This window comes from Siniperca chuatsi, linkage group LG10, assembly GCF_020085105.1.
Source record: "Siniperca chuatsi isolate FFG_IHB_CAS linkage group LG10, ASM2008510v1, whole genome shotgun sequence".
In the NCBI taxonomy this organism is placed as follows: domain Eukaryota; kingdom Metazoa; phylum Chordata; class Actinopteri; order Centrarchiformes; family Sinipercidae; genus Siniperca; species Siniperca chuatsi.
In genome coordinates this window covers 24,542,274-24,560,153 of record NC_058051.1, presented here as the reverse complement: position 1 = coordinate 24,560,153, position 17,880 = coordinate 24,542,274, and the positions used below count along the sequence as shown (strand labels likewise).

Here is a 17,880-nt window from a genome sequence, read left to right as displayed (position 1 = left end):
ATCTTACAGCAGGAGGACAGGTAAGGGCCGCTGCAGGGCCTGAGTACATTGAGTACAACACAATAGAAGTAAAAAACCCTTCAACTCCATAAGAAGCCTTGCAAGTCACCTGCAACAATCCTCAACAACCTCCAGATCTCTCTCTCACACAGTGGCTTGTCACCATCACTTTCTTTACATTTCATCCTGCTTTCCTGCTTTACCTTCCTGCACTCCCCCTAATCCTAACTAAGAGCATGTGTTTCACTCTCCTACCACTCCCAGGTGTGACTAATAGCTAGAGTTAGGCTCCTCTACTAGCTTGAAAAACACACAGCTCCTCACAGAGCGAGAGGGAGCACTCATCTTCAATAAGCTATGGGACCGAGGTGGACTGAGTCACAAGTGAACCTGGTGAATTCTCACCCTCTTTTCTCTCCTTCCCTCATTTATCCTCCACCTGATGTTGTTCTCAGACACATCAGCGCATGATGCTCCAACACTGCCATCTAATGGCATTAGACAGCTGTGATGTGCATATACTCTACTTCTAATAAAAATGGCTACATTTATGCCTGTTATGTCCCTGTTTTCACTAAAAATGCAGCCTGTTCTAGGCTTTTCTAGTTTCCACCTGTTTGCTTTCTGCTTTCTCTGCTTTTTTGTGTCTCATGCTGTTTTTCACTCTGTCCTCCTCTTTCTTTTTCTCTCTGTCCTGTCTATCTGCCTTCTTGTGTTTCTTTCTGTGTTGTGACTCGTCCCGTGTTGCTTTCCAAGAGAGGAGGGTGAGGATGAGGGTGCCCATCAGTTCTGTTGTTCTGCCTCAGGCTGCAGTAGCCCCTCCTCTCGCTGAGCTGAGGTGTGACTGGCCGCACAACGACTCACTCTACCATTTACCTGTGAAAAGACTATCACAGTTTATGCTGCCAGAAAACGGAGACCTCACTGTGTACCAAAAAAACAAAGTTTTTTCAAAGCATTTTAGGAGGAAAAAACATAAATGCATGCAACTTGTAGTATTTGTAACAGTTGGTGTATGTGCTATCATTGATTTATTCATGTACCATATGGTTTGTGCATTAATGTAGATTTTAAGGAATCTTGATGTTGTCTTCTCTCTGCTATTTATTTCTTTTCTTGCAGCCATAACAAGCTGTCAGAACGCATAACCATTGTCTGCTCATTACTGTCACACTCATGCTTATCTTGGATCTACTAGTTGAGTCATGTCAGTTCGGATGTGCTCGTCACCATTTGTTATCTGTGCAAATCACTATACAGTCCTGTCACCAACCATCATGCAATGTCAGAGAAGCTAGCCTCTTATATGATGTAAAGACATTAATTGTATGCAGTTTAACATGTTAATTGGATTGTTCCTACACATCGGATAATTATTGTCTCATCTAGTATCATGTTTATTCATGACCTTGAAGAGATTTAGCTTGTTGATTTAATTCTGAAAAGAATAAAGACCTGCAGTTCCTGAAGACACTTCATTTCTTTCTTTTTAAAATATCTGAAGGTGAAATATGTGTTGTTGTAATTGCTCTGTGCTGTTTCAGTCATGCTGAAATGTTCCTTATACACACCCACATCACTCATGTCCACCTCAAGCAAAATGTACTCATCCACACGAAGAATCATTATAGAAATTTGATTTTTAGTTATACATTGATTGTGTGGTGAACATAATCCTTGAATGTTAATGCTTCCCCCAGCAGAACACACAGTATGTACCCATTATTGTTGGTAACCTGATTAGCATATTGCTCAAGTAAGAAAATCTGTTTTTTAGCCACAATTTGTACAATTTTCTAAATGTACACAGTGTGTGTAAGTGTGTAATCTTTCATGTTGAGGTAAATCATGAAAACTTTTGTAGTTGCTGTTTCTCAGGACATTTATTAAGCAGCACTATGAATTCCTGAACCACAGAGAGCATAATTTAATTACATCTAGAGCTCACAATACTTACGTATTACAGAATTCTTTGTAATATTTGACAATATTTTCATGCAGTATATATTGCATTTTTTCAGACAATTTTACTCCATCCACACTGATTATGTCTCATTTTCCGACTGAAAGCTATGTCGTCCATCTCAGCTGCTTCAACATACTACCCATGTGTCCTTGCTCTCACCTGCATTCATGTAGACAGTACATACATCAAGGTTGACCACTGATGTGTCCTGTCATACATTTTTATCTCAAAAGTGGGATATAAAAGGAAAAGAGAAAACAACATACATTTCTTATTTTTCTCCTCCCCTTTTTTCAATAAATGAATGCACTACTATGTGTCTCTTCGTCTATTCCTGTTAGCCGTGACGTGGTTTGGTTTGGTTTGGTTTGGTGTTGTCTAATAAAAGTGACTGTGCATGTATCAGTGATCTGGCACAGGGAGGGAACTGTCAAGAATGTAGCCTGTACAGCTTTTCAGGGTGAAAGTGTGTGCATGTGTGTATGAAAGAGTGAGGGAGTCAGAGAGAGAGAGAGAGAGAGAAAGGGTGTGTTTGTTTTTACGCTGCTCCAGTTAGTCTGGGACCTTTCTCTGACAGTAGCAGCATGGTAAGAGCGCAGCTTTTTTCACTTTTCTTTCACTTGTAAAACTGTCACAAAAGAGTGTTTAGTTTGGCACCAGTGAGAGATGACGTTACTTGTTACACTGGTGTGTTCGTATGGTGGCCTACACTGCAGTGATGGTAGTGCCTATGACATGTTGTTCATACTGTAGATCACCAGTCTGTGTGCTGTGTGCAGGTAAAATGTAACTGAATCATCACAGACAGACAGCAAAAGACAGGCCTAAATAGTGTCTGTTGAGTGCTGATAATTAATGAGTGGCTTTTTTAGTTGTACATGTTTTTAAAAGAAGTAAATTATTTGGGAAGAAACTGACAAATGGAAGTAAGATAGGGTGATAAATGGGCTTCAGAGAGATACATGTGTGTACATGCCATACGGATGACAGATCACATACCTTTTCACATTCTGCATAATCTGTCATGGGTGTCACTCTTGAGGAAAAGCATAATGGCTTCCTGAAAAAATTACTTTAGTAAATTAGTTACAATGACAAACACTTCTCCAGAGGTTTGTTATATTAGTTTGGATGCATGTCAGGAGGATATGTCAACTACAATGGAGGTCTGCAGTCAGCACTTTTGATATGTTAGCCGAGCTCTGTAGAGGCCAAATTAGCTGTACCCAACCTGGAAGTGAATCAGTCAAAAGACATGAAAAGAATGCAGTATGTCATTGGGAACAGGCTCAAAATAATGGATGTCAAATACAGACAAACTACCAGTACACTGAGAAAAGAGAAGTCACTTTTTAATGAAATTTTACATCATTTTTTCTACCTGCCTGTATAAACAGGACTTATCTCTTCATTCTTTCTTGCTTCAGTGCCAGAGATTTATCTGATAAGTTTATGCTTACAAAACACTGCCAATTGTCAGCTACATCACTCTGTAGCCCTGCAAACAATACAGCTGCACAATGCTTTTATCTCTTAATTCACTACCTAGAATAAACATTAAGCATGAGGCATCCTCTGCTGACAAAACCATAGAGCAGAAGTGAAGTGAAGTGTGTGTGTGTGTGTGATGGCAGAAGAGTGTTGGCGGTGGAGGAATGCTCCGATCTGACCCATGAATGATTTGATTGTTTCCTTTCAGTTTGGTCATTTGAAAGAATGGGATCACATGTGACAAAGAGAATACAGATTGTTCCGGCAGCAGATTTATTTTCATGATGGAAAACATTACTAACACTGTGGGTTTTTTATTTATCTCTTTAAGTCCTGACATTGATGGTAAATTTTATCACATAACTAAAGTAATTAGTTTGGATCTTGCCATAGGCCTTTCTGCTCCTTTTATCGTTCACATTTAGGTCGCAGAGGCTATTTATATGGGCTAATAAGCTTTGGAACAAATGGCAAAATCGACACAAAAGTTGAACATGAAGAGATTAGAAAGGGTATGAGATAACTACTCTGAGTCAATGCTCAAGTGGAAATGAATCAACAGACAGATTGATTGCAGTTATTGGCATCTCTATGGCAGGCAGCAGAGAGGTTAATCCCTCAGCCTCCATGTCCTGCTGCGGGTTCGATGGCACAGTCAGACTGCTGTCGCTCTTTCATAAACAAACACACACTGTCAGCACATCAATATTATATGAGCGAGGGACAGGAGGCAGGGGACTGCATGGAGTTGACATTGTACTTTATTGCGCGCACCCCCATCTTGTCAATTTCTGCCCACGTCTTTTATTCTTTTAACACTATCAGCGTTCACTCTCCTGTTTATTAGATTCCAACCATCTGTTTCAGCTCCAATTAAATGGTTGGAGGTAGTGAAACTCCGGGCTGGTCTTTATGAGATCCTCCAGAGAGAACCTCTCTCTGGCAGTGTAACAGGAATACTGGGTTTCTTACATAAGTAATGAGGTGCAGATGCCAGCTGCGATATGGCCACACTCATGTTTTATACAACAAACTTTTTACTCGTATATCATCCTCACCTTGTCTCTCACCGCATATTATTGCCTGGCTCTTGCTGTAGGCAAAACCAAATGAAAGTCTTGTTTAATGCATGCTCGCTTGGAGGTGGGTTGCAGGGCCTTGCATAGGAAAGAAAAATCAATGGTGAAACAGAATGCATTTGTTTTATTTCAAATATTTCACCAAACTTGGAGACTTTTAATAGGTATCTCTCTTCCTAACGCTCATTGGAAGGGTTAGTTAATTCAAATCTGTGATATTTACACAAATCACTGTGGATACTGTCACATAATCCATACAGTTGATCACTGATTCAGTGGTAGTAGAGCCACTGCAGAAAATATCACTCTTGTCTGACGTATTTTGAGTTTATAAGGTCAAATCAATCCACGGAACAGCTATGAATATTCAGAGACAAATTTATGAAACCAGACTTGTGGCTCCTTAATGTTGCGTTGCATGTATTTTTGGTTTCTGTAACTCAGCTGAATGAAAATACCATCTGCTCCTGCTGATGTGAATGTCAGGAAGTTACAGTGAAGCTGAGTATCAGTCTGTGTCTACCTGTGTGCACTGTGCAGAGGCACTCATGTGTCTAGTTTCCATTCCTTAAAAGGAGCAGTTTTAAGCAGCTCTGAAGAAGACAGAATTTTCGATTCACACAGTTTATACAAGACAATATGTAAATAGGTACTAAAAGTAGATAATTCAGGCTTCCATTTTTCATAAAATAACAAGTTTAGACAACGCTGTATGTGCATGGTTCACTCTGCACAGATATGTTATTTTATCTGTTTTCATAACAAGACAAGTATCATGTAGACTGTCATTCACAACCTGTGGAGCATCTTCAACACCCACCTCAATGGTGATAACAGTCAATACATTGTCATGGCAACTACGCTTCTCATCCTAACAACTGCCTCACCGCCCACAAAGGTCCCACAGCAACCGTCACCAAGCAACCCCCTCTTCTCAGTTTCTCTATTTAAGGAGCAGAGGAGGAGGAATGATAAATGATGCTGCACAGAGAAAAAAACATTTTCAAGAGGAGATGGAGTTGTGCGCAGCAACTTGTTGCTTGGAATTAATTTGCTCAAAATGGAAACAAAGCACAGCTTGTTAATGTTATTAACAATAATTCCCTGCAAACAGTATAAATATAAATATGTGCAGTTGCTGTTAAATATTTTCAACTTAGCATAGCTGTGGTGATATGTGCTTTCATGTACACATCAGAATTATGTCTTTTTATCACTGTGCTTTTGCATGACTCTTGTGTTATGCAACATAATGGAGTTGTCCTTAGTGTTGTTAGACTCAACGATAATTTAGCCAGGTCATGTGTTGCTTGAAGGCACAGGATGTCCGGCTAAAAGACCCTGCATTGTACAATGTTTTTCCCCCTGTCCACTCCAAAGATTCTGAAGCTTGGCATAGGAGCTGGCATGTGGTGTTTGTATTTCACTATCACTTATAAGATCAAAACTATAACAAATTAAAATACCTTCAAGTTATTTCCTTGTTCTCTGAGAAGCCTTTTCCTTCTTGTCTTGTTTTTACCAACTAAACACTAACACAGGAAGTCTGTGATCCAATGGAACAGTAACAACTCCAGGAGGAAGGGGGGGAGGAGGACATTAGCTGACCCAGTCAAAGCAAAAGTTATCAGAGTCAACAAGGCCATCTCAGTCCTTTTTTGTCAACTGCATTAATACGTAATGATGCAGAGCCTAAACTATGCCAAAGGTAGAAACCACACAAGCAATGCTTTACTACCAAGATTTGCCTATTTCGTGTGCTGAATGTAATGCTCCCACACATCCCTGACCCTGGTTCTCTACTCTCTGCCTTGTTATAGGACAAGGCACAACTGACAGAAGGGGTGCGGCCAACACAAGGAGGAAATGTAGGCAGGAGCATGTGACTGCAGTTGTTCTCCCAAACACAGACTGACTAATTCACTTGGGGTGGATTTTGTCTGGGCAAACGTGCATAACAGGACACTGGAGGAGGATTTCTGGACTTTCCTTGGATCCTGATAAGTTTTGTGGCTATTGCTGTGCTCACTGCAAATAGGATTGATTTCATTTCATTCCATTCCTTTATTGGTGATTTGGTTGCAAATTTTAGCTGCTTGTTATTACTTTTGTGTAATAGACTGAGTGAGAGTGAATGTGGGAGGAGATGCTAATTGCATTGGTTTTTTTCATGATATTTCGTAGTCCACTGAAGTGCCTGTTTTACACCTGCTGTTAACATAACAACCTGGTCTTTCCTGTCAGTATGGTGTTGCTGGTATGTGGCAGTGGAGGAGTGTGTTGATGACTCCTCAAAATGCTATTGCTGTTGCGTTTGTCAGACAAGGATACACTGAGAAAAAGACAGAGACTGAAAGAGGGAACAAGAAAGTGAGAAGCAGAAAAAGGGCAGTCCATAAACACTAGTAGGCTTGACTGAACGTAGTAGTATATGAATTCACCCTCTGGACTCAATAAAGGAAGGAGATAGAGGGCAGACACCTTTATGTCTATTGGATCATTAACTCACAGTCTTTGGCATGGCTTTGAAACAATAGGAATTTACAAGTGATATAAGTTCACCATGAGTTCCACTAAGAGATGGTTAGCTCCTCGCCGCTCTAAACTTTACATGTAAGTCCTTATATGTAAGCTCTTAAGTACTATTCTACATAGTTTGCACTTAACACACTTCAGAGTGTTTGGTGTAATATTTTGTCAAGCCACATATGTCTCACTCTAAAAGCTTCTGCTCATTTTCTCTTGTAGTGTGGAAGGGGAGTCCCAGTGTCCAGAAACGGGCACCCACAAAGACAGCTCATTCAGCCAGACACCTTACCTGCGTAGCTCAGAGCGCTACACTGACAGCAGCAGCAGCGCACCCTCTGGTTCCAGGGACCCTTCATGTGTGGCTGCCTCCAGTTCAGCCAGCTTGGCCTGGGCACTGCGGACACGCCACCAACCTGCGAGTCTGGCCCTCCGCAAGCAAGAGGAAGAGGAGAACAAAAGATGCAAGGCCCTTTCAGACAGCTATGAACTCTCAACAGATCTGCAAGATAAGAAGGTATCAATGCTGAGGATGCTGTTGGTCAGAGGATTTGTGTTGCAAATGTTTGTGTTCTTTGGTGTTTCCCAGAAGCCATGAGCACTGGCAAAAATTATGTAGATTAAAGATTCCTTTCAGTCGGGGTACATGGTTGCAAGACACCCAGTCAGTGAATATCTTTTAATATGGGCCCCTATCAAACATGCTCAAATGATTGGATCACGTTGTAGGTGCCAGCTGTTTTTACGGAGCTTGGAAAGTCCAGTTTTTTTCACTGTGTACCCACAACCTGGAATAGCATGCAGAAAAATCTAAAGCTTACTTCATTTGTTGTATCCTTAAGGCAATTTAAAATTTCAATTTCATCTTATTTCACTTCCAGCTGTTCTTGTTTTACTTGATTCATTTGCTTAAAATTTTAATAGCGTTATTTATTTTAAATTGTTATTATGCTTCTTGTTGCCTAGAATCTTTGATTGTTTTTTACTCAACTATTTTGTAAATGAGGTCTCTACCTATATGTATTTCCAAGTTAAATATAAAGGTTGAATGAATGAATGTAATCCGTGTTCTTTTTTGTGCCCCCTGCCAGGTGGAGATGCTGGAGAGAAAGTATGGTGGCTCCTTTGTAAGTCGCAGAGCAGCTAGGACCATTCAGACGGCCTTCAGACAGTATCGCATGAACAAGAACTTTGAGCGCCTCAGAAGCTCCGCTTCAGAGAGCCGCATGACACGCCGCATCATCCTGTCCAACATGAGACTGCAGTATTCCTTTGATGAGCGACAGCCTCCGCAGCAAGCCCAGACACAGACGAACTTCACCCACAGTGTGGCCATAGGGCCTCCTCATTCTCCCGACCCCGACCGCCCAGGAGACTACACCCACTTAGAAGACTCCTTCTCCAAACAGGTACCAGTGTTGTGAGTTTTCTGTGTGTGATGGGCTTTAAAGTCATTAAGTCCTTTCAGGGTCATTTATTTATAGGCATGAAAGTCTCAAAGGTCTTTACTGTGACAGAAAGAAACAGACAAAGGAGAAAGGAACAGAAAGAAAACATTACACATCTATTTTAGATGTGTAACAAATAGTACTATAATAACATGTTTTACTTTCTGACATGAGGGATGCTGAGCTCCTACCCCACTTTGTGTTCCCTCTAGGTAAAGTCCTTAGCTGACTCCATAGACGATGCCCTTACCTGCCGCGCGGGTCGCGATGACTCCCAGGAGGGCAGCAGGGAGGGTGGAGGGATTAGTGAAGACTTTGGGGAGTGTGTGTGGAGCAGCAGCAGCAACCCCTCCTCCCAAAGAGGTTTGGGAGAACGAGCCAGAGGTGCTGGAGGAGGACTCAGTATGCATGGCGACAGTACCGCCACCTCGTACAGTGACGTCACCCTTTACATGGATGATGGCATGCCATCATCCCCGCTTTCCCTGGATCGGGCACCCAGCAGCACAGATACAGAGTACTGGGGCCCCGGTGGTGGAGTCGGAGGGCGTGAGGACAGCAGGGACACTGAGGGAGGGGGAAGCAGTAACAGTCGGCGCAGCACCCCATGTACCGAGTGCAGGGACTATCGTCTAAGGGGCGCACATCTGCCTCTCCTCACTATTGAGCCGCCCAGTGACAGCTCAGTGGACATGAGTGACCGTTCAGATCGTGGCTCTCTGAGCAGACAGCTGGTCTATGAGCAGGAGCCTGGGGTAGGCGCTGGCACCTCTCAGGGAACCCTCAAACACTCTCCCAACACAGGCACCCGCCCTTCCTCCACAGCAGCTGCCCAGGGTCAGACCCGGGCCCCTGGCAGACCCATACCCACACACATCCCTCACCAGGTGGCGGCACACCACCACCATCACCACCACCCTATACACCACCATCAGTACCCTGACACACCGTCGTCCTCCTCCTCCCCCCAGCAGCCCCCCACCACCCCTCTGTCCTCCTCCTCCTCTACAGCTCTGCCCCCCAGCGGTCTGGAGCAGCCGTGCTGCTCGGACGGAGACAACGACTCACTCAACTCCACTACCAACTCCAACGAGACAGTCAACTGCAGCTCCGGCTCCTCGTCTCAGGACAGCCTGCGGGAACCTCTGCCACCTCTGGGAAAGCAGACCTACCAGAGAGAAAGCCGCCACAGTTGGGACTCCCCGCCCTTCAACAGTGATGTAGTGCAGAGACGCCAGTACCGCATAGGTCTCAACCTCTTCAACAAGTAAGATGCTTGTAGTACTAACAAACAGAAGTGCCTATGAGGGACCATTTTTATGGCGATCATACAATTAAACTGGTTAAGTTGTAGTGAGAAAGTTCTTTTTCATTGACTATAGGAAGCCAGAGAAAGGGATCCAGTACCTGATAGAGAGAGGTTTTGTATCGGACACTCCAGTTGGGATTGCTCGCTTCATCCTGGAGAGGAAGGGCCTCAGCAGGCAGATGATTGGAGAGTTCCTGGGAAACCGACAGAAACAATTCAACAAAGATGTTTTAGAGTGAGTATGGGAATAGAAAGCACAGAAGCAGCAGGACTGAGATGGACAGTATTAATAGATCAGAAAATTTAAGACAAGCATGTAAAAAAGATCTAGATGAGTCTATATCTGTATCTTCACAAGGGAATAAAATTATAGTTAGTCCAAACTCAGATCAGATCAGCATATGTGCACACCACCTGATCTTCCTGAATGTTACTAAGTTCCCAGGGAGTGCAATAGGAGAGGTTACACTGTGACCTCTGCTGTGTGTGTTTCAGCTGTGTGGTGGATGAGATGGACTTCTCAGGTATGGACCTGGATGACGCTCTCAGGAAGTTCCAGGCTCAGATTAAAGTTCAAGGAGAAGCCCAGAAAGTGGAGAGGCTCATAGAGGCTTTTAGGTTTGTATGTGTTGGATACAGTGGGTTTACAATAGAGAAAGTGATAGATAACAAAAGATACACTGAATTTCAACAGCTATGCCTGCAGTATCAAGATTTAAATGTTTGAACATGTTTCTGTTTCTTACGCAGTCAGAGATACTGTGTGTGTAATCCGACCCTGGTTCGGCAGTTCCAGAACCCGGACACCATCTTCATCTTGGCCTTTGCCATAATCCTCCTCAACACAGATATGTACAGTCCCAACGTCAAAGCTGAGAGGAAGATGAAACTAGAGGATTTCATCAAAAATTTGAGAGGTGCTGAAAAGATACATACACTTAATACGTGACTTTATGAAACACATATAAGCCAGTATTAATGATGTCTTTCGAACATGTTGTCTTTATGGACACTATGAGCAAAAAGTCTCTTTTAACATGCACCTATGTAACAGGACGTTTAAACATGTTTGGATAAAAGTTATTAGTATGCATTGGTAAGAAGTGTTAAAGTCCAACTGAAATTAATCAATTTTTTGTCTGTTACAGCATATATATCTGCTCTGTAAACATCAGAAACCAAAAGGGAGGCATTTATATTTTTGGTTTCATGATGGCGCCCCCTTTTGCATTAATTCGACATCTACATAGATGGTGAACTTATTTCGATACAGCCAATCAAATCTTGCATAAAGCAGTAACGTCACTGTTTTATCACAGACGGTCACACTGAGCCAGACAGCAGCCTGCTACAGACTTTGAACAACAACCCACATTAGATTTTCTGCTAAAGTCTCCTTTTTATTTAACTTACAAACATGAACACACATCTTGTCCTGCACCTTAGCTTGTAGAACAAGCAACCAAATAAACATTCACCGGGGAAAAGTACACTGCTAACGTCAGTTTGCAGGCTAGATTCCTAATTAGCTGCTCAGCTGCAGCACATTAAGCAGCATGTAAACGTACCCATAACTCACTTCTGTCCAGTTTGACGCTGGTGTGGTCCTTACTCTTCAATACCACTAACAACACGCTGTCTGCCAATGACATGTAACTACAGTGCAAGTTTGTTTACACTCTGGCAGCCTGCTCAGCTGCTGTCCATCAAACACAGACATAGACATGGCCCTCCAGCCAGCTGAGAAGAAAAGGAGTGTTTCTGATATTTCCCCCCTGATATTTTTGTCCTTTTAATAATAAAAAAAATATAAACAATGCATTTAAAAAACACGTTGACATTATTTTTGACTACAAAGAGGAATGACTAAATATAATTTCAGTTGGACTCATTTATTAAGTGGCTTTCAAATATGTCTTGCTCCCTGGTGTGTGAAAACTGTAAATATCACAATAGTTTTTGCATCAGATAATTATAAAGTTGGGTATAATTTGTGATTTGTACAATGCAGTTTTGATAAACATAATTTCCTAAAACCCTCCTTTTCCCTTTCTCCACCCAAGGCGTTGACAATGGTCAGGATATACCCAGGGACCTGCTGGTTGGGATCTACCAGCGGATACAGAAATGGGAGCTTCGGACCAACGATGACCATGTGTCCCAAGTGCAGGCAGTGGAGAGAGTCATTGTGGGCAAGAAACCTGTGAGTTTTGTAATTGAATAAGGCAACATACGGGCTTTATCATATTTAATAATAATTATTATTTGTCTATATAGGTGCTGTCACTTCCCCATCGTAGGCTGGTGTGTTGCTGCCAGCTCTATGAGGTTCCTGACCCTAACAGACCTCAGAGGACAGGAGTGCACCAACGAGAGGTCTTCCTCTTTAATGACCTTCTGGTGGTAAGACTCACATTCATTACTTTTTAAGACATGGCAGATAAGAAATCTATTTCATTTAAAAGGCCCTGTAAAAAAAAAAAAATCCCATCTATGTTGTGCATCAGGTGACCAAAATTTTCCAGAAGAAGAAAACCTCAGTGACTTATAGTTTCAGACAATCTTTCCCTTTGGTTGAGATGCAAGTACACATGTTCCAGAACTCATGTAAGAGACTATATTTGTTTTTGCACATTTCAACTTATCTTAATTACCCTGTATTATTATTAAGTATTTTATTTGTCTCTGTCTGCATCTCTTAGACTACCCTCATGGTATCCGCCTGACCTCAGCAGTCCTGGGTGGGGAGAGGAAGGTTCTTATCGTCTTTATGGCACCCAGTCAGCAAGACCGCACCCGCTTTGTTAGCGACCTCAGGGAGAGTATTGCTGAAGTGCAAGAGATGGAGAAATACAGAGTTGAATGTAAGTACCCCATCTACTGTTCATTACTGTGAACTATAACTTTAGTGGGCATGATGATCAGTACAGGTTTCAACAATGGCACTTTTTAATCAAGAAATGGAGTGCTGGTTGTACCAGTGTATGGCTTATTATTCTCTGTACTATGTCTCCCTCTCATTTTAAGTTCCCCTATGCCCTTTGTGTTTATTTACAGCTGAGTTGGAGAAACAGAAAGGTGTGATGCGGCCCAGCTTGCTCACTGGAGGTGTGGTTGGAGGAGGCGTAGGTGTGAAGAGCGATGTTGTGAATGGCACCCTGGGAAGGACAAGTTTTGATGACAACTGCTCAGTGGGTGAGGGTCTCAAACGTACAGCGCTCAGCTCATCTCTCAGGGACCTATCGGAGACAGGTGAGACAAGAGCACCCCAGAGACAGGGTCAGTTCCATTTCCTTCCTGTCAGCTGGGTTGAATTGGGTAGCACAGCTTCTACAGTGATCTTGTTTTCTGTTTCTATTACTATATCCTGTTCCTCTTTCTCACTGACATTAAGACACAGCTTATGCATTTTCTATCTTTTTCAACAAAAAAAAAACGTGAACAAACATTCCAATCTTTCACTCTTTAACCTGACTCTTCCTGGTGGGGTGCAGGGAAACGTGGTCGCAGGAACAGTGTTGGTTCTCTGGACAGTACCATGGAAGTAAGTCTCAAAGACTAGATGTTGACCTGTAACCTTTAATAGACCTGCATTTCCCCTCACTGGTGCTTTATCTTCCCGAGGACGCTCAGTGTGTGTACAGTGTGCATATAGATGGTGTGCGCGTGTACATGCATGTGTCCACATGTACCTGTCCTGCACCCTTTGCATGGCTGTGTGTGTTCATACTTGCCCATGCATGTTATTCACCTCCAGATACAAATGTTCTGTGTGTGATGATGTAAGTTATTTTTCTAAAACATGATGATGCTTTATCCTGCCAGGGCTCCATCATTAGCAGCCCACAGCCTCACCAGCGCTATCCAGTGCCAGGTGTGATGCCTGGCTGCTACGGAACAGAAGACTTCCGGCCTCACCGCCCCATCCTGAGCCCCGGAACGGGGGTGGGGGGTGGGCCGGGGCAGCAACATACCACTGCTGGGACAGGAGTTGGGGGAGTCTCCAGCAGTGTAGAGAGACCAGGAGCGGGGAGCGGCCCTGGGGGGAGCAGCAACAACAACAGTGGCTCCTTCCTGGGCTCCCTATTCGGCAGCAAACGCGCCAAACCACCAGGGCCCCTTATTCCACCGGGGCCACCCTTCCCCGCACCTGTCCCCCCACCGACTACGGGAGGGCCCCCTCCTCACTCCCCTTCATCTCTGTGCCAGTTGGACGGGGGGCCTTCCAAGATCCAGGCACTGCACGCACAGTACTGTCACGCAGCCACCGTGCAGCCCCCACCACCTTACTACCATCACCATCGCTACCACGTCCAAACTGTCCCTCCTCCATTGCAAGGTATGCCCCCTCATACTATACAGAGAGGCCCACTACCCTGTCGTCCACCGCTTGGTCCACCAAACGCCCAGCACCCGCAGCTGGCCCATCTCTCCCAGCTCTCCCAGCATGGGTTTCCGGGTCGTTACGCCAACATGGTGGTGGGATGTCCCCCCCCCCTTTCTCCTCTCTCCCAACATTCCCAGAACCCACAGTTCGCTCTCTACCACGCGCAGTCCACACACTGTATCAGAGGGGCCGGCGGCCCTGGTGCCAAAATACCACTAACCATGTCTCACTCCCACCCGCACCCCCACGCACACTCCCAAACCCACCCCGGACACGTGCACACACCACACCCAGTCAGCCACTCCACCCACCAAACACACTTCATATTCGGCACTCTGCCCCACAATCTACCATCCGCCACCGTCAATGCGCATCACGCAGCCTCCGCCGCCCAGTATCTGCCCCAGTACCCTCCTCTCTCTTCCATCCCCCCTCCCCCACCACACTCCCCTTTACCCCCCCCTTCGTCCCCCCTTACCCCTCTTACACCTCTCTCCCCTCACCCCCCCCAGCACCCCGGGCAGCCTCAGCAGGGGCCGCAGGTGACGGGGGCTGGAGCGACAGGTACAGGGGGCAGCTCCAAATCCAAACCTATCAACCGGATAAGTACCGTGGTGTGAGCAGGATGTGGGGCCCCAGGGGTCATAGATCAGATTATAGAGTGGAGGAGGTTGGCAGAGCTAGGGCTAGGACCAAGTCTGCCAGGACAGAAAGTAACAGCAGCAGCGCTAGTGACAAGAGGAAACGCAGTTTGCTTCGTCTCTGTTACTTTCACCTCCGTTTCCCACATATGTAGGTGGAGATAAAAAGCACAGCTAGAGTTAAATAGCATGTGCACACATCTTTGAAACCTGCACACACAGAAACACACACATATCCACATCTACATGAACAAACACTCCTCACAATTACAAGTCTATAGCCATATAATTTAAGATGAAAATAAATCTATATCTAGGTACACAGGTATATTGCCTCAGTTTTAATTGTTTGAAGTCTAGTTGAGTCTGTATGAGACTATTTACATGTACAGTACCAAGATGTGATAATGTGACACTGGAAAAACGGAGACCATATATATCAAGCTGCTTACATGGGGATGTAAATAAAGACTAAACCACCGAATGCATTCCAGCGGAGTTTGGCATTAGACAGAGAGTTGCAAACAATGTCCCTTGACTTTGCAATAATTTACTTGGCTTCATGATGTCCCCATCCATTCTTGCAGGTTCTGCTTTGCTGACAGGCATCTTTTTTTCTAAAGAAGACCTCAGATATGTTGCTTTGTCTTAAACTTCTAAAACCAGTGCACGGTTTCCTGACAGGCTTTTGCTTAATGGTCTTTTACATGTCAACAGGAGCCACCTGGCTTTATAATGCATTCCTTGTAGGTTATGGGAATTAATGATACAATCAATAATATATTTTGAATGTTTCTGAAGCTTCTTGCTGTTTTATCGATATTATAATAGACCTGCTATGAGTATGATGAATATTGTCCGATAATTGTTTTGATCAGTGATTAATTATATCAGCAGATGTTTGTACATGGTTATAGAGAGTATATGCACATATAAATTCCCTCAGTTTGCCATAGCCACTAAGGGTGTTCTGATATGTGAAGTGTGATTTATTTCCATAGTACCATGGTTTCCATTGAGTTCATCTTTTTAATTAGTATTATTGATTGTTGAAAATAATGAATGAGGTTTAGCTTTGTTCAAATTGATTTGAACACCAACAATATCCCTCCTTTTCTGTTTTGTTTGATGTGAGCAAACAGGGGCACAATTTCTCAAATGGGGTGACTAACAAAACTTGAACTTACAGAATGGATCTGAGTAAATGTTTTTTTGATTTTTGATTTTTATGAGGCTCCCAGTATTGGAAAAAGGCTTAAACATGGATGTGGAAATTGGAAAAAGACCTGGATTTTGGAAGATGCCATTCCCTCATAATTATACAGGGCACCTACACTTTCTTTCTCGCACTCATCAGATTTAGTCATTGTGTGTTTTATATGTTTTGAAGAAGCACGCTTTTACATGAGGTTTTGTGGTTTTGCACATTTGATGTCTTAAGTCAGAAATGGCAGAATCGTCCCTCTTTGCCACTTTTAGAAATCTCTTATTACATTTTCTGATGCCATGGGATCCTGCTGAGGGCTTCTTGTTTAAAAACATAACAAGAGTCAAGAATGTAAAATAGCCTACAGTTATATACTGTATTTCCCCTTTTTCTGTGGGCTTCGTGTAAATGTTGCCCCCTTTTGCTACTGCATTTTTGAGGTTATAATTGAGCACTGATGTGGTTTACCTTCAGTGTCATTGATTACCAAGGGAAAACTACATATATTCTGATTTAGGAGAGAATGAATAGGTGAGAGCAAAGTAAAAAAGTCTATGGAACAAACTACTGAAAGAGATGGCAAAGTTCAAGAAGATCTGAATCCTCAATTAAAGGATTTTAAGGAGGGGTGGAGAAAGTCAAGAATGTCAGATGAAGATTTTCTAAGTATGTGTTGGCTAGCCTTTTCTTTTTATGGTGTCCTTTTTGACTCTTTTTGCATGAATATATCTGCACTTATTGAATAGATTGTACTGTATAAACCTGAATGTACATATTATATTATACATAGGCTTCTTATCATAACTATGGGATGAACTACTCCCATTCTGTATGCAGGTGCGTGCATGTGAGTGCCACTAAGTATGTACATACAAAAGAGGGACAGGGATAGGAGATGTTGGCCAAAAGAAATATTGACTTCTTATTTTTTTTCTTATTATTTCAGACAGAAGGTGAGAGAATGAGTTACCGTGATATAAATTGAAGCCTAAAGAAAGTTTATGTCAGTGCACTTACCGATATCATTTTAAACAAATGATTTCAATTTTTTTCTTTGTGTATGTATTATGTGTACTGAAAGAATAGAGAATTGAGATGTGAATATTTATTGCTTCTGATAAATTAAAGTGTCCTTGCAGTGAATTGGTCTGTGTGTACTTTTTATATAACTTCACTTCTTCTTCCATCATTAAATTGCTCTAAATAATGTAAATATAAATACTTGTTTATAACATTATAACATTAGTTAACCTTACCAGATAAGACATGAAATGATACATTAAAGATCTATGATAAGATGTAGGCTACTCTGCATATCAACTCTTCACAGAAGAGGAAAGAAAAGTTTAAGATGAAAGGTATGATTGCAAATGTAGCATAATACCAAAAAACAGAGGGAGACCTCAAGTTTATAAGGGGCTTCTTACTCTGTAACCAAGTGACAACATTAAAGTGGCAACGGATTTAGGTTAATTTTACAATTCACAGTATTTCAATACCTTTTTTATTGGACACAAAAAAGAAAAGGAAATTTAAAAAAATGATTTATCACGCTACTGGCAGCTGTCACCAAGCTAACTTATCAGATTTGGAGGGATAACAAAACGTACGCTACCTATAAAACTGTCGAATATTGTCAATTAGCCATGCAGTGTCAATAAACAAATCAGTACAATGAGTAGTGGAACGTTCTCGGTCAATATAATATGCTAAGTGTAATTTAGAGGCTAGCTGAATTTCCATTTTATTCAACTTTTTTTGTTGCTTTTTACTTCACTTTGACAGCTAGTTGCATATGAATCCAGAAAACATATGCAACCTATAAA

General features: G+C 42.7%; 1 protein-coding gene across 5 annotated transcripts in view; it reads left to right on the top strand.

Annotated features, from left to right (window-relative positions):
• iqsec2b (IQ motif and Sec7 domain ArfGEF 2b) overlaps positions 1-17,197 on the top strand; it is a 28,481-nt gene extending 11,284 nt beyond the window's left edge. Inside the window, exons 1-14 of one of the 5 annotated variants that reach the window (XM_044211049.1) lie at positions 2,535-2,553; positions 7,285-7,579; positions 8,154-8,471; positions 8,723-9,777; positions 9,893-10,054; positions 10,315-10,437; positions 10,570-10,736; positions 11,883-12,022; positions 12,097-12,222; positions 12,327-12,426; positions 12,522-12,683; positions 12,877-13,071; positions 13,314-13,363; positions 13,645-17,197. In XM_044211049.1, the coding sequence (XP_044066984.1) occupies positions 8,160-8,471; positions 8,723-9,777; positions 9,893-10,054; positions 10,315-10,437; positions 10,570-10,736; positions 11,883-12,022; positions 12,097-12,222; positions 12,327-12,426; positions 12,522-12,683; positions 12,877-13,071; positions 13,314-13,363; positions 13,645-14,826 (3,774 nt within the window). In that variant the 5' untranslated portion in view covers positions 2,535-2,553; positions 7,285-7,579; positions 8,154-8,159 and the 3' untranslated portion in view covers positions 14,827-17,197. Of the gene's footprint in view, positions 1-2,534; positions 2,554-6,386; positions 7,150-7,284; positions 7,580-8,153; positions 8,472-8,722; positions 9,778-9,892; positions 10,055-10,314; positions 10,438-10,569; positions 10,737-11,882; positions 12,023-12,096; positions 12,223-12,326; positions 12,427-12,521; positions 12,684-12,876; positions 13,072-13,313; positions 13,364-13,644 lie in introns of those variants that run through there. The other 4 variants (XM_044211048.1, XM_044211046.1, XM_044211047.1 and 1 more) reach the window with 4 other exon arrangements.
• The last annotated feature ends 683 nt before the right edge of the window (positions 17,198-17,880 follow it).